The sequence below is a fragment of the Osmerus mordax genome, chromosome 10 (genome assembly GCF_038355195.1).
Source record: "Osmerus mordax isolate fOsmMor3 chromosome 10, fOsmMor3.pri, whole genome shotgun sequence".
In the NCBI taxonomy this organism is placed as follows: domain Eukaryota; kingdom Metazoa; phylum Chordata; class Actinopteri; order Osmeriformes; family Osmeridae; genus Osmerus; species Osmerus mordax.
The window spans coordinates 6,589,140-6,605,831 of record NC_090059.1 but is presented as its reverse complement, the minus strand read 5'-3'; the positions used below and the strand labels follow the sequence as shown (position 1 = coordinate 6,605,831).

The 16,692-nt window shown below is 38.9% G+C and overlaps 1 protein-coding gene across 1 annotated transcript; it reads left to right on the top strand.

Moving 5' to 3' along the window:
• The first annotated feature begins 9 nt into the window (after positions 1-9).
• Positions 10-16,672, top strand: scn4aa (sodium channel, voltage-gated, type IV, alpha, a). The gene is made up of 23 exons (XM_067244829.1): positions 10-93; positions 272-400; positions 640-731; positions 917-1,186; positions 1,268-1,331; positions 1,711-1,852; positions 2,231-2,431; positions 2,575-2,745; positions 2,947-3,073; positions 4,296-4,534; positions 5,124-5,297; positions 5,513-5,869; positions 8,211-8,669; positions 8,935-9,070; positions 9,365-9,519; positions 9,601-9,774; positions 9,870-9,992; positions 10,453-10,734; positions 11,647-11,700; positions 11,998-12,135; positions 12,292-12,396; positions 12,725-12,995; positions 13,088-16,672. The coding sequence occupies exons 1-23, from the start codon at positions 23-25 to the stop codon at positions 14,392-14,394; spliced, it is 5,241 nt and encodes a 1,746-aa protein (XP_067100930.1). The 5' UTR covers positions 10-22; the 3' UTR covers positions 14,395-16,672.
• Positions 16,673-16,692: the final 20 nt, after the last annotated feature.

Here is a 16,692-nt window from a genome sequence, read left to right as displayed (position 1 = left end):
CAAATTATTTAGTTTGTTCATCATGATTACCATTCTTTCGAACTGCGTGTTCATGACGATGAGCAACCCCCCTCCATGGAGTAAAACTGTTGAGTAGGTTAATAGTGCTTCATATGCTACATATATACTGTACTTACATCTGCATTAATCACACATTCTACTGATTTGAAGCAATGTTTTTGGTCATTTAATTTGATGTACTTTGCCTTTAATGCTAATTTCCATAACACTTGAAAGGCTATGATGTGTTTTGTTGCTTATGTTTTCGCAGGTATGTTTTTACTGGTATTTATACTTTTGAGGCAACAACTAAAGTGCTGTCTAGAGGTTTCTGTGTTGGGTCTTTTACATTCCTTCGAGATCCATGGAATTGGCTGGATTTCATGGTGATCAGCATGGCGTGAGTATTGGAGAATACATCTTTTTGTGACCGCAAGATCCACTATTAAATAATGGAGATTATTAGTTATTTTTCATCTACTGATGAAACAACAACCAGATGTAGTTGGTTAAAATTAAACATATTTTGGGGGGGATATTTTGGTATATGATCTGATTTTGTAGAGTGTTTATCTTTAAAGAAATGTTAGTTTACTCAATTTGATGACTTTGCTGTTTGCTCTGTGTGTCTCATGTCAGGTATGTCACAGAGTTTGTAGATCTAGGCAATGTGTCAGCCCTGAGGACGTTCCGTGTACTTCGTGCCCTCAAAACAATCACAGTGATTCCTGGTAAGTCTTCCTATGCAGCCCATCCTTGTTGAGGGCAAGAAAAGTCACTGACCAGACTATTTTCTGCCCTATTTGCATATTCCACAACACATATTTTTATGAATTCACGTTCTGCATTCACACTGTCTGAACTGTAGTTAAGGCAGTTCAATCTCCATGATTACATTTCTTTTTTATTTGGTCAGGTTTGAAAACCATTGTGGGTGCCTTGGTACAGTCAGTAAAGAAGATGGTAAATGTGATGATCCTCACTGTATTTGCCCTGGCCGTCTTTGCCCTCATCGGCTTGCAACTGTTCATGGGAAATCTTCGTAATAAATGTGTCCGATGGCCCATCTCTACAAACAATACATTTGAAGATTTCTTTTCTAATTCAACATTAAGTGACACCGTGGCTTACAATGAAACAAATTTCAACAGTACTTTTGATTTCAAAGCTTATATTGATGATATTGGTAAGTTTTATAACTAATTAGCAATATAATTTATGTTGGTACATATGTACACAAATTTGATCTGATGCATTTCTGTTATAGAAAATCACTACTATCTGGAAGGTAGCCTGGATGCTCTTCTTTGTGGAAACAGCTCTGATGCTGGGTATGGTACTTTAATGTATTGCAAATTCCTCAAAGGAAATTGAGATGGCACAATGTCAATTAGTCTGTTGTAATGAGTTTGTGGAACCGCAAGGAACCGCTATGCGGGGTTGTGCGTGAAAATATCCAGAGATTTAAGTCAACCAAAATTCAAGAGGCTGAGATGAAAGTTTGCCTAAGTAGAGATCTGCGGCATTTTCAAGCAGCCAAATATTATTTCTACAACGACTTGCAGAGCAATATTTTGTGAAATCCATGTGTTTAATTGCAGAACATGGGTCAAATTAGCTTCTCTTAAACAATATTTTTATGCAGAACTTATGGACTGTGAAAGCATGGTCTCAGTCCACACTGATTATTCTCCACTGCCATGTTGATAGAAAGTGCCCAGAAGGATTCATGTGCATGAAGGCTGGGAGGAACCCAAACTATGGCTACACCAGCTATGACTCTTTTGGTTGGGCCTTCCTGGCTCTCTTCAGACTCATGACCCAGGATTACTGGGAGAACCTGTTTCAGCTGGTTGGTACCTATACTAAATAATATATACATAATAATAAATTACTGTTAGCTATGCCAACTCTTTTTTGGATGTCTATTTGTTTTGCAGTGATGTTTGGTGCAGTATATGTTGTTTATGTTTTCTACACAATGGTAAATGTTGGGTTAGGGTTAGTAATGTAAATGTTGACAAACAATTTCAGACCTAAGTATAGTATCTGATTCAGGCCCAGTTTCCCAGACATGGATTATACCTAGTACTTGCCCAAAAACCTTTTCAACTGAGAAATTTATTGAATATTGCTCTCACTTTGAGACTAGGTTTAATATATGTCTGTATATGTATGAAACTGGGCCAGTGTTTAAATAATTTATCTGTGTGTTCCCTTTTGCATGCAGACTCTGCGAGCAGCTGGAAAGACCTACATGATCTTCTTTGTTTTGGTCATCTTCTTGGGCTCCTTCTACCTCATCAACCTGATCCTGGCTGTGGTTGCCATGGCTTATGATGAACAGAATCAGGCCACTTTGGCAGAGGCCAAAGATAAAGAGGAGGAGTTCCAAAGGCTTTTGGAGCTAATCAGACAGCGCGATGAACAGGTCAGGTGACTAGTTTGTGTGTTTTGGTTGTACACTTTAATCACTGTGATACAATGCAAATGTAAAATAAAAAATAAAAATAGAATGACATTAGATGCACATCTCAATTAAGTTGTTCAATGATCTTCATTTGTGTTCAAAAGGTTCTTTCTGGGAGCCAGGCAACCCTTACCAGTCACAAAGCTCTCAGTCATCACACAGGGTCTGAGTTTATGGACGATGAAAGGAGCGTAGGCGGGGGTGATGAAGTCATCAAGGATTGTAACGGGAGAATCATCCCCCGTCTGGTCCTCAACCCAGTGTCTCCTGAGGAGGTCAGTCTGTGACCCTGTCTGCTTGTTTACATTATTAGGTTAAAGGTCCACAGGTCAGAATTAGGTTAGACTGTTGGGAATGCATGCTCATTTGGTTCATGTATTCAATGTTTGCTTGATTCTTTTGTCTATTACTTTTGGGGAGCATGTTTGTTTGGATGTTGTTTTATGATAAAGATGACAACCTTCACTTTTTTCTAGTCTGCAGAAGAAAATGAGCACAGAGAGAAGTCCTTGGGCTCTGTTCATGACATGGTTTTCCTGGAAGAACCCGTCCTGAAACATAGAACTGCGAGTGCTATAAGTGTTCTCACCAATGCGATGGAAGGTAGGAGAAAAACCTCAAATTGATGACAATGATGGTCTTTTATATGATGGTTAATTATATGGGTCAATTGAATTAGTATAACATTTTATTACATTCATTATCATATAATAACATTACATTGCAGTAAGTGTACTGTGCAACAATTCACTTTTCGAATCTGTATAAGTATTAAGTAACCTGTTGTTATTATTAGGTACAATATTTCATCCATCATTTTCATCCATCATTTACAGGATACTGTATAGTCTTTATTAGTCATTATGTCTTAGGTTTCCTATTGTGTAAATTATGTAGTGTTCCATTTGTCACTTCGTCATTTGCCACAATCAAAGTTTAGCAATTAACCTTAACTTGTAAGGTTGTATTTTACACATGCAACAGACATGCATCGTACAATATATTTTGGGGAAGACCAGAGCAAGTTGTCACACCAGTAATATGTAAATCTCCTGTAATAAGAATATTTCTCTATATTATAATATCCATAAATAAAATATATAATTAAATGACAATTGTCATAATATATCACACAAAGTTATTGCTGGTAAAATACACTGTGACCATTTTTTGTGTGTGTGTTTTGACTTGGAGTGTTTTGACTTGGAGTGTTGTAACCAACTTAGTCAACTTTGTACCTTTTTCATCAAACCACATGTTATTTTAATTAAATAAACTGTGGCAACGTACCCCCGTGACAATTTTCCCCAGTCTCCCTTAAGAGTATGTATAAATATGTGGCAGGTGCATCTTCTAATGTGAATAGTAATTGCCTAGCTTATCTTGTTATACAAAATCTCAAAGCCATTACAGTAGCATTGTCTGCAACCTGCCACACAGGAGTGCTAATCACATTGTGTGATGGAGAGATCCCTGTTAACATACAGTGGTAAGCCCCTCTGGTGCTAAGCTTGGGTTATTTCAGCCTGGGGGTGACTTGGCACCATTAGCCACGAATTGTGGTGCACTGTGTATTCTATTTCTAGGCTTTCCTTAATACTTTGCTAACTGAGTTAATATATAAATTGGATAACCAAATTATTTTGAATTAACTGAATAGTTGATATAATTATATTATAAATTAACGGCTAATCTCTAAAAGTGCATTTTGTCTTCTTAAAATCATATATTTATTAATTATATGTTTATTTTATTATTATTCAAATTCAGCTACATTTTGTAATTATCAAGAATGGATTTATTGTCCCTATCTCTGATCTAATAGATTTGGAAGATGCACAAAAGCCTTGTCCACCTGGATGGTATAAGTTTGCTGACATTTTCCTGAAGTGGGACTGCTGTATACCCTGGGTGGTCTTCAAACAGTGGGTGAACTTTGTGGTGATGGACCCCTTTGTAGACCTAGGCATCACCATCTGTATTGTGTTGAACACACTCTTCATGGCTATGGAGCACTACCCCATGACTCCTGAGTTTGATCACATGCTGTCTGTGGGCAACCTGGTGAGATTGAAAACAATTTTGTCACTCTAAGACTGTCATTGTTTTTAAAGGGCCATTATATCTGTGCTAGGTAATATTATAAAATCAATTACATTTAGAAAAACAGCACCCCCAAATCTTGTCCGAAATGTTGCACTTTCCTCCAGCTTGAGTTTGATTGGCAATGGTTTCTCAAAATAAGCCATGGAGGAAATCTCGAAACATAATTGACTAGAAGGTAGTGAGCTGCTCCAAAAATATGAAATTGACATTCCACTGGCACTGAGCTGTCTGTGTTAAACTAAACAACTTTCAGAGGGCCTCTTCAGCTTACACAACATTTTTATATGGGACAACATTTTACCTTTTTTACTAAAATAATTTAGCATATTGTACTTCCAACCCTAAAATGTAAGTTATTTATGACACATGGACTCCATGTCCACAGAACTCAATACCATATTTGTTTGATCAAATGATAATGTAGATGAGGACCAATACTTAATTAATTATTAACAAATATATAATGCACATTGTGATGTGCTTTGGCCACATATGTACACATTTGTTTCCTGATATCAGAACAATTAACATGGTTATTCTCCCCCAGGTGTTCACAGGGATTTTCACTGCAGAGATGGTCTTTAAGCTTGTGGCCATGGATCCCTTCTATTACTTCCAAGTGGGCTGGAACATCTTCGACAGCATCATCGTCACGCTTAGTCTAGTGGAGTTGGGCCTGGCCAATGTTCAGGGTCTGTCGGTCCTCAGGTCCTTCCGTTTGGTAAGACATATTTGATACTGCACTTGCACCATCTGGATACCTCAATATATCCCTTGCTTGCTTTATAGAATGAAAATGACTGAATGAATGTTATTAGTGTATCACGTTAAGGCGTTCTAAAAACAAAGACAATGTCATGAGAGAAATCTCTGTCAGAGTAAACTGACTTTCCTTATTTGGTTTCTTTGTTTGACTTTGCGCTGTATTGGAGATAGCTGCGTGTCTTCAAACTCGCCAAGTCATGGCCCACCCTCAACATGCTGATCAAGATCATTGGAAACTCCGTGGGCGCTCTTGGAAACTTGACATTGGTGCTGGCCATCATCGTCTTCATCTTTGCTGTGGTTGGCATGCAGCTGTTTGGCAAGAGCTACAAGGAGTGTGTGTGCAAGATTGCCATAGACTGTGAGTTGCCACGCTGGCACATGAACGACTTCTTCCACTCCTTCCTGATTGTTTTTCGCATCCTGTGTGGGGAGTGGATTGAGACCATGTGGGACTGTATGGAGGTGGCCGGAGCCGGGATGTGTCTGATGGTTTTCATGATGGTAATGGTCATTGGAAACCTGGTGGTGAGTACAGAAATGCCTTAATACACTCATTACAACTCCTAGCTCTTCACAAGTAATGTTCATGCTGATCTCAGTGTCAACCTATTTTTCGCATAGATTTCACACAATAGCTATGTTAACTCTCTGTCGTAATGTATATAATAACATTTTTTTTTTTTTTTTTAAAGCAGCTCTGGTAAACAGATTCATGCTATATAATTATGGTAACATGAGTAGTTGATGGCCAAGGCAAGATACATATTTTAAGTAGTGACCATTCTAAAGATTACAGGTAAAGCCACTTGACAATATAAGCAGTACATGACCTCTGTCCATCTGTCACTGCTGTTAACTTGTCAAAATCTGTTGTCTGACGTCTCTGTTGATCTATGGTATTGTAATACTTAGTCAGTCCAAAGGATCTTGTGTTGATGAGTCTATTGCTGGACAGCCGGAAGAACCACCAGGACAAACAGCTTCAGAATTTGCTAAAAATAAGTATTTAAACTAATTCTTCCTGACATTATGCCTTGAACTGCAAGAACTAGAGAATGCAGATGAGCTGTTAGCAGCTGATCACATAAGCAGCATATTTACAACTCCAGCCAAATGGATTTCCTGTCAGGTTATTCATAGATTTGAAAAGGAAACCGCTCATCGTGACAAGCTAACAAAAGCAGAGGGTACCGTGATGTGTCAAAATCAACTTGGCTTTTTTTGATCTAGAGCTCCTCTTCTCTGCCCTGTCTAGCTGCACTGTGTGCAACAAACAGTGTGAAGCAGGGCACATCATTTACTGTGAAGGGGGCTGATGGGTGGGTGCTTCTATTTAAGTAAAAAGTCTTGAGCCAGCAAACTGTGGTACTGACCTTGAGTATGTGCTAAGACCTAGCTTAAGCAAGGCTCCTGGCATGGTAGGGAACTAACATGGACAGCTGGACGTCATGAGTGAGTGATGTGGCCCTGTTTGAGAGACAAGGAATAGGACCCAAGCGTCAGTGAAATGTGCTTCAATTGATAGAGAGATAATCAATTTTCCTGTTGATACCACACTGCATTGAGCATGGCAGTCCCACTCCACTTGTGTATAGACGGATCTCAACAAAAAGTGAGGTGTTCCTTTGTTTCTAAACCCTGTTCTGCAGGGTCTGTGTGACCCGTTCATACTTTCAGGTTCTCCATTTTATGCCCCATGCCCTATTTTTACCACTTGATTTCTCAACATATTGTGAATATTTCATAAACCAATACATTATATCAGTTCTTTGAATTCAATCAATAGATTAAAGATGTACACTAGGGAAAAAGTAGCATTTTTCACGCTTTATTGAATACATTGTAAGTGAACAGGGAGAGAGATATGCAGAAAAAGGCCAAGGCCAAATTCAAACCAAGGCCGCTGCAGTAACGCCACAGCCTACGTATTACGTGCACTTATCCAGTGAGCACCTGAATTTTTCTATTTTATACATAATACAAAAATCTAAATGGCCGTCTTGATCTGTTCAGTCACATTAACTGTCTTGCTCTCTTGCTGGAGGTAGGAGCAGGTCTGCAAATTAAAGTCACAAATGATGTGTCAAACAGTTAGAACAAATATTTGGCCCAATGCGTGATGTTCATTCATTAGATTTTTTTTTTTTTATTACAACAAATTTTTTGGTGTTCCTGGAGTCCGCCTGAAACAGAACATTTGTATCAACACTCACAATAGTGCATTCTCCTCCTGACAGTGGACTCAGTTTTCCCCAGCTTCTTCAGATGCCTTATCTCATGACATTTTCTCGTTCTTTACACCTCCTGACATCTCTGGGGTTTTTCCCCCATCAGCCCTTTTCCTGTGCCCCTTGCTGATTCACAGCACCTGCAGTGGAATAAGAGAGATCAGTCTGCCCCAGGCCTATGTAACCATGATCTATGTCTAACATTAGAAATCGACACCGAGAAACTAGCTAACAGGGTTTAGACACTAAAGATAGCATCCACGACTAGACAACATAATATTTATTAATGCACCGTTACGACAGGATAACACTAACTTGATACTTGTTGTGTATAGAAATCGCTCTTGAGTTAAACTTTTCACATGGTTGGGTTACCTAGATTTTTTTTCAAGGTATGTAGCATGTGGTTTGATGTAGGTATACAAGGCTGACTACTATAAAATCAAGTAAACATTTTAAATGGAATGATACACTACAGTGTCTGCAGTGTGAAATTTATATTTACTTTATATATATTTTGTAACGCTTTACAAGTTTACAATGATCAACTACTTAGTAACGAATCATCAAAGAAAAGAAAATTCCTACCTAAGATAAAACAAACAATAAAACATTTCTTACTCTCTCTGATTCTTTAGGTTCTGAACCTCTTCTTAGCCTTACTACTGAGCTCGTTCAGCGGAGATAACCTTTCCAGTGGCGATGACGATGGAGAGATGAACAATCTGCAGATTGCCCTTGGCAGGATAACTCGGGGAATTGACTGGGCCAAGGCCTTTGTCATCGGCACGGTCCGACAGATCCTGGGCAAGAAAGCTAATAAAGACGAGGAGGGTGAGGGAGGTGAAGGAGAGCCCCAAAAGGAAGCTTTTGAGCTGAACCACTTGGACACTGGCCAGGATTTCCAAGTAACAGACATGAAGTCGGACTGTTTGGTTGAGGGCAGGCCCTCAGGGTTTTATGTGGATTTGGATTCAGAGGTTCGCCTCACAGTGCCTATTGCACAAGGGGAGTCAGACTTTGAACAACTGGACGACGATGATGATTCAGAGTCAGAGTCCTCAGATGAAGACAACGAACATGACCGACATCTAAAGGTATGACGCAAATTCTGATTATTATGCAAAGTTAATGAATGGTTCACAACAGTTCTGAGAGGTATTGAAATTATACCCAGAGTATACCCAGAATGTTAGGGTGAAGAAGGTTAGAAGATGGTTAATATATCTAATTTTGAACACAAATGAGGGAAAATCTATATATTTTTGTGATTTTGTCTCGCAGTAATCAGCATGCCTGTATGTTAGCTGACTTAGTAGGTCTTTCTACCCAACCCGAGTCTATGTTTTTGCTCTGTCATAGTCGACAGGTGAAGATGGTGATGATGATGAGTCCTCAGTGTGCAGCACTGTGGACTACCAGCCTCCTGAGCCCGAGGCAGAGGAGGAGGAAGAGGAGGAACCTGAGCCAGAAGAACCAGAAGCCTGCTTCACTGAAGGTACACAAGAATGAAAGTTTCATGAAATTTGACATTTACATTGTCTCATTTCAACTACAAATCCAACAACAATGCAAAGAAACCCTGCTATACTATACTATTTCCAGACTGATATCTCTCTCCGACCCAATCGTCAGACCTTTCCTCATTTAGAGGAAAAAGATGCCTCATAATGTTGAGGCTTCTGGTCCTAGTGGTCCAAAAACCATAAAAATGCAGTGCCCAGGTAAAAGTACTGATAAAATCAAAGCAACCAATAAAATAACATATTGATGTACATGTTTATCCCCTCAGAGTGTATAAGAAGATGGCCATGTCTCACCTTCGACACTACTCAAGGAAAAGGGAAGAAATGGTGGAACCTCCGCAGGACCTGCTTCACCATCGTGGAGCATGACTACTTTGAGACCTTTATCATCTTCATGATCCTCCTTAGCAGTGGAGCTCTGGTTAGTTATCTCACAGTTGATGTCTTACAACTGTTGAGTTCAAGTGCAGTCTGACCATAGTCTCTGTTTTTCATCTGACAGGCATTTGAAGACATTTACATCGAAAGGCGCAGAGTTATTAAAATCATCCTTGAGTATGCTGATAAAATTTTCACCTATGTCTTCATCATTGAGATGCTCCTAAAATGGGTGGCATATGGCTTCCAGACCTACTTCACCAATGCTTGGTGTTGGTTGGATTTCCTCATTGTTGATGTAAGTTTCTTGTTTTCAAATAATAGACACAAAAATCTGAAGCAGTCGTTTTAAGCAGTAATGTTACTATGTTTACCTGTCCTTCAATGCCTCAGGTTTCCTTGATTAGTTTAGGAGCCAACTTGATGGGATATTCAGAACTTGGACCAATCAAATCCCTTCGAACACTCAGGGCTCTAAGACCTCTTCGAGCTCTGTCAAGGTTTGAGGGGATGAGAGTAAGTCACTACTCACAAACAACACACACCCCCTACCCCTATCCACACACACACTTAGAAAGGCATCCCCAAACATGAAATAAGAAGATCAGACATAACTCAAGGTTGCACTGAAACAAAACAGTATCTCTGCACTAGCGATTAGTGTCCGTACTAACCGGATAGGCATAGATCAGTGGGACAGCATTAGACTGCAAAAGATGGTGCAGGTTTGATTCCCCCTCTGTATGTTGCTTTGGATAAAATGATCTGCTAAATGAACATATTAATACAATTCATTAATAAGGTATTTCCTTTATATGCTGACTGAGTTGTTTTGTAAACTTACACGGTTGCTGTAACATAGCTGATTGAGATAAAGGTGACTACACTGAAACGTTTCAATGTCTGACAAGGATGTCTGCAACTGCAAATTATCTGACAGCAGTAACCTCAATATTTTGTTTTTGTCTTTTTACAGGTGGTGGTAAACGCTCTCGTTGGGGCCATCCCCTCGATCTTCAATGTGCTGCTGGTGTGCCTGATCTTCTGGCTCATCTTCAGCATCATGGGGGTCAATCTGTTTGCTGGAAAGTTTTACCGTTGCATTAACACCACAACAGAGGAGCTGTTCCCTATGAGTGAGGTCAACAACAAGAGCGACTGTTTAGCATTGATGCATGCAACCCAGGAGGCACATTGGACCAATGTCAAGGTCAACTATGACAACGTTGGTCTGGGCTACCTCTCCCTGCTGCAAGTGGTGAGCTTAACAACCTCTATCCTGGAAACCAAAACGTAGACTGGATACAGGAAGAAGTTAAATGACATAACCTATATATATATATTGAGATGCATTGCACAAAACAGGAAGCATTTGCTAGACATTTTATGTCAAGAATGTAACATTATCTCACATTAATTTTCTTGTAACTACACTATATTCAGGGGTAAGATATTCGGAACAGCATAGGTTAAAACTTAAGTGGAACAAGGTAGAATATGGGTGAGGGGGGGCTTGCAGTAATTTAATGTAGTAATTGATATTGTTTTGTATAACAACCTTCTGTTTTGACTACTTTCTCTTGGCCCTGTAAAGACCATTTATTGAATATACATGTGTGATAAATGGGCGATAGTTCAGGCCGGAGACTCGGAGAGCACTTGCGTCAGACAGTCTATAGGATAATCTATTTAAGACGAGGAACTTCTCCTCTGACATTGTTCCCTCCCTACCACCCTAGTCTCCATCTGGGTTCTGTCGTTGCTCCGTCTGTCAGGGGGAATGATGGATATCTAAGCTCTCTGCTTCCAAAGTTGAGTTTCTTGGGAAGACATCTATCGCAAATCAGAACCATACCTTCAAAGAGGACATGTCTGTGCTCTCAAGAATAAAAATATACCAAAATACTAAATGATATAGATAAAATGCTAAAATACTAGCTGAGTCTCCTGACTGAACCGATGCCACCTATTACGATTATGCAATGTAATTGCAGTGACTTTTACATCTAGTTGTATTGCTATTAGATATAAAGTCATGATAATGATAATTTTGGTTGCAGATTATTGGTATGGTGCTGCTGAATTAATTGATTTGCCATTCTAATGCTAATGTAATTAATCAGTACCCATACAACATCACAGTCTATGCTATTTTCCACTCTTTTCTCAGGCTACATTTAAAGGATGGATGGACATCATGTATGCTGCAGTAGATTCAAGAGAGGTATACTAACACAATTATACTTGTCAACTTTGACTGTATTTAATATATTGTAATATTTTATCTTAAGAAATGTCTGAGAGTTTTCTATCCATTTACATTTACATTTAGTCATTTAGCAGATGCTCTTACATACCCCCCGAGGTAAGTAGGGTGAAGTGCCTTGCCCAAGGACACAACGTCATTTTGCACGGCCGGGAATCGAACTGGCAACCTTCTGATTACTATCCCGCTTCCCTAACCGCTCAGCCACCTGACTCCCTATCCATGTGTCTTTATACAACTCATTTTGTTCCTTAGGTTGAGGAGCAGCCTTCATACGAGATCAACCTGTACATGTACATGTATTTTGTTATATTCATCATCTTCGGATCCTTTTTCACTCTCAATCTCTTCATTGGTGTCATAATAGACAATTTCAATCAGCAAAAGAAAAAGATAAGTATCAATTTACAATGATTTTTTATGATGATTTGTCTATGAATGATTTAGTTCAGACAACAGTGTAAGGATGCACTATATTGAAGAAATTGTGTTTGTTTGTGGTTAAAGTTATGAATGACCAGAATACTTTTTTGTCATTTGGTTCTGCACTTTGGAGGAGAAGACCTCTTCATGACTGAGGAGCAATTGAAATACTACAACGCTATGAAGAAACTTGGCTCCAAGAAGCCACAGAAGCCCATACCAAGACCAACGGTATGCCATACAGAAGTGTCATTCACTTGTAACCACACCCTTATTACAGCACTATCAGGGGGTGAGGAATAGTCGTAGTTGTAGGAGTAGCAGCAGTGATTTATTACCTTTATTAGAAATATTCACATACATCTCGTCTAAATATTAGTCTGAATATACAAATACAAACAAACCTCTTCAAGCACAAAACACGTCAAATTAAAATGCAAGACAAGCCATGTCGACTGTGTAAAGCTTCTGTACTCTGCACATGAAACAGCCCAAATAACACGAATGACTTACTGCAAATGTATCCTTCTGTCTTCCCCTGTGCCCCTCTGCTCTGAAGAACCAAATCCAAGGTGTGGTGTTTGACTTCATATCGCAGCAGTTCTTTGACATCTTCATCATGGTTCTGATCTGCCTCAACATGGTAACCATGATGGTGGAGACTGATGACCAAAGTGCAGAGAAAGAGGATTTTCTGTACAAAATCAACCTCGCTTTTATTATAGTCTTTTCTGGAGAGTGCTTCCTAAAGATGTTCGCCCTGAGACATCATTTCTTCACTGTTGGATGGAATATATTTGACTTTGTAGTGGTCATCCTTTCTGTCGCAGGTATGTATCTGCCTCCTTTTACATGACAATGATACAAAAAAAGATTTAAACATCTAAACTACTCCTTAACAAGAGTATCTCTTTTTTTCCAGGTATAATGCTATCAGACATTATTGAGAAGTACTTTGTGTCACCCACCCTATTCAGAGTCATCAGACTAGCCAGAATAGGCAGAGTTCTTCGTCTCATTAAAGGAGCTAAAGGGATTAGGACGCTTCTGTTTGCCTTGATGATGTCACTTCCTGCTCTATTCAACATTGGCCTATTGCTCTTCCTCATCATGTTTATCTTTTCCATATTTGGCATGTCAAACTTTGCCTATGTGAAAAAGCAGGCTGGCATTGATGACATGTTTAACTTTCAAACGTTTGGTAGTAGTATTGTCTGCCTGTTTGAGATCACAACATCGGCAGGTTGGGACGCGCTTTTACTTCCAATCCTAAACAGTGGTCCCCCAGACTGTGACCCCAATGTTGAGAATCCAGGTTCGGATGTGAGAGGCAACTGTGGAAACCCAGGCATGGGCATTATGTTCTTCTGTAGTTATATTATCGTGTCTTTCCTGGTGGTTGTCAACATGTATATTGCCATAATTCTGGAAAACTTCAATGTGGCTCAGGAGGAGAGCGGTGACCTGCTTTGTGAGGATGATTTTGAGATGTTTAATGAGACCTGGGAGAAGTTTGATGTTGAGGCAACCCAGTTCTTGGACTACGAACGTCTCTCTGAATTCTGCGATACCTTGCAGGAGCCCTTTCGGGTAGCCAAACCCAACCGTATTCGTCTTGTCAACATGGACCTTCCTCTGGTTATTGGTGATAGGATTCACTGTCTGGATATCTTACTGGCCGTAACTCAGGAGGTGCTGGGTGACACAGTGGAGATGGCAGCCATGCGGGAGAGCATTGAGGCTAAGTTCATCATGAGCAACCCAACATCTGCCTCATTTGCACCTATCACCACTACTTTGCGCCGCAAAGAGGAGGTGGCTGCTGCAGTTGTCATCCAGAGGTTCTACCGGAAGCATTTGCTAGAGCGCTCCATCCGACATGCCAGCTTCATGAGGCGCTCCAAGCGGCTGGTAAAGAGAGAGCAAGATGAGGAGCCACCGGAGAAAGAGGGACTGCTAGCACGAAAGATGAACGTGCTGTATGGGAGCAACACAAACCTTGCTGAGGAGATGGAGCTGGCTTCTTTGCGAGCACTACCAAGCCCTCCTATGAAAACATCTGAGCAGATTTCAGACTACATAGAGCAAAGCCCGGACCATGGGTTGGAGTCTATTGGACCGCACCAACTGGTTGTCCCTGTGGAAGTCACAAATGAGGTGGTGTTACACTCTGCCCCCATCCGCAAGCTTTCATCATCCTTGGGCAACCTACGAGAGACAATTGTATAACAAACAGCACAGTAGGTCATTCATAAGGTGTTTATAATGTGAAAAACAATGCAATTTACTTCTCTACACTGCACAACAAGAAAGGATTGCACATAGCTGATAGTGCTGTGAATGTTAAAGTCAAGTTTATAGATCATCAGACGAAATAAATGGGGTCATGTTTTTCTATTCATATTTTGTAAGGCCATTTTTTGACTTTACACACTTTTCTATTGTATCAAGAGAAAATATAAGTAAGGTAGTTCACTTAAATATAATGAAGAAATATATCTATTTAAATTGAGTTTTCAAATGAGGTTTTTAAGTAGGCTGTCCATGCAAATGTCGTTTTGAACTGAGGAGGGTTTTCACTCCATTTCAAAATGCTAAATACTATTGAAGCACAATACTACACAGTATGCCCATGAAAAACTGTGTACAATGTAACCAAGCTAACACAGTCAGAGCTTCTCTGTGTAAAAAGCACAGCTGTACTCTTACTTGTATTTTGGCTCTTTCTGAAGGACCCCAGTTTACTTTGCACTATTTATAACTCTCCTCTCCCCAGGTCATGTTCAAGCAGTTTATCGTGTAGTTGTCAGAGGCACCCCTGTCTTGAGGAGTATCCAGGCTGGTCTCATCTTTATGTCCAACAGGTCTAACTAACCTTTATAGACATGGTATTTATTGTCATGTGTTTGCTCAAGTTGTTAAAACTATAAGGCATCTTCAAACCATAGTAATACATTGAATGTTTTCAACTCAATTTTGTCTTGGGTGGGTGTTTAATGTGGGTTTGAGAAAGAATATTTGTCAAAGTCATCAATACTTAGTATAATGTTTACACATTAGTATGTTCAGTTAACTAAAATTGACTTGCTATTATTATTATTACTAAATCATTTTTATTCTGTGCTTGTCTCAAATTCATCAGTTAACAAATGGTCTTTTACATAATCTGGACATGCATCAACTATTGTATTATTATCATTTTTACTAACTGCACTTTATAACAATTGCTACTCTTTTTGAATTTGAATGGACTCTTACCTCCTTTTAAATTATCTACATGTATATGATAACACTTCAATGAAGCATTATTCAATGCATGTTAACTTCTATATTTGTTAACATTATGTATACTCATTGTAAAGTGTGCTTCATGACCCCTTAGCACAGTAATAAATATCATAATTTTTACAGTGTGACTTACTGCTGAACCCTCCTGAAATAATTCCGTCAACTGATATTTTGTAACATCAAGTTCAAGTAATTAACGCACGCATCTTTGAAAGCTGGGACTTTTCTCTACTATTGATTTGCCTCTTACCAGCTGTGTGGCATGGCATCATCCAAAACAGCCATCAGTAATTACCTACGACTCGCACTCTGGATTCACTTTCATTAAGCAGACAAGCTGAAATAATTTCATAGAATGAAACCTGAATAAATGTTTGTCCTCTCGTTGTATCCTACATAGTGTATTAGTCTTTTTAAATGTAACTAAAGAAGTATTGGATAGGTAAAGTATCATTGGTGGAGATTAACCATTTTTAAGTGTTTAAATTCCATGGATTACAATGTACTGTGGCTTATCAGATATTGCTATAACATTAGATTAATAAAGGTGTGCGTTTGAGTGTGCTTTAGTCATAACTAGTGGCCCTTAACACATTTGTCACTACTTACTAGCCGTGGGACTGTCTTATAAAAATGCTGTAGTAAAGTCAATACTTTCTGTTACAAAAACAAGACGAGACCCTCAGTGATGGTATATGAGAAGTTTTTTTCTCTTTGTTTATTGCCAATTGTCACTGTGCAATACTTAAAACAAAAGTAATTTAATTATACATTTCACTGTTTACATTTATAAAAGAGTATAGTCATATTCAATGTCTTAATAGTATGCTTACTATCAACATTGCCTGTATATACTTTTGGCTACGTTTTTTAGATATTTTTTCTGTATCCACTGAATTAAATGTATTATTATTGTGAAATTGAACCATGCTGTTAGAATAAATATAGATTTTCAAACGTAAAAAAGGTTTGCATCGCCATCTAATAATAAAATATAATACATCATCATTATGTTTGCCATTAGGCCCTCTGCTGGTTCTCTTTAGGCAGCACATATGACACTCCTGTTCACACATTCTATTTTTACCCAAGGCAAAAATATGTCTTAACTACAGGTTGCTATCAAGATCTGGTCATTTTGGTTTTATGCGTTATTTTATTTTTTATGCATTTCATATTTCTTAATTTCCTCAATTAGTGTTTTGCATGTACTGTTTTATTGACCAGATTTGTTTCACA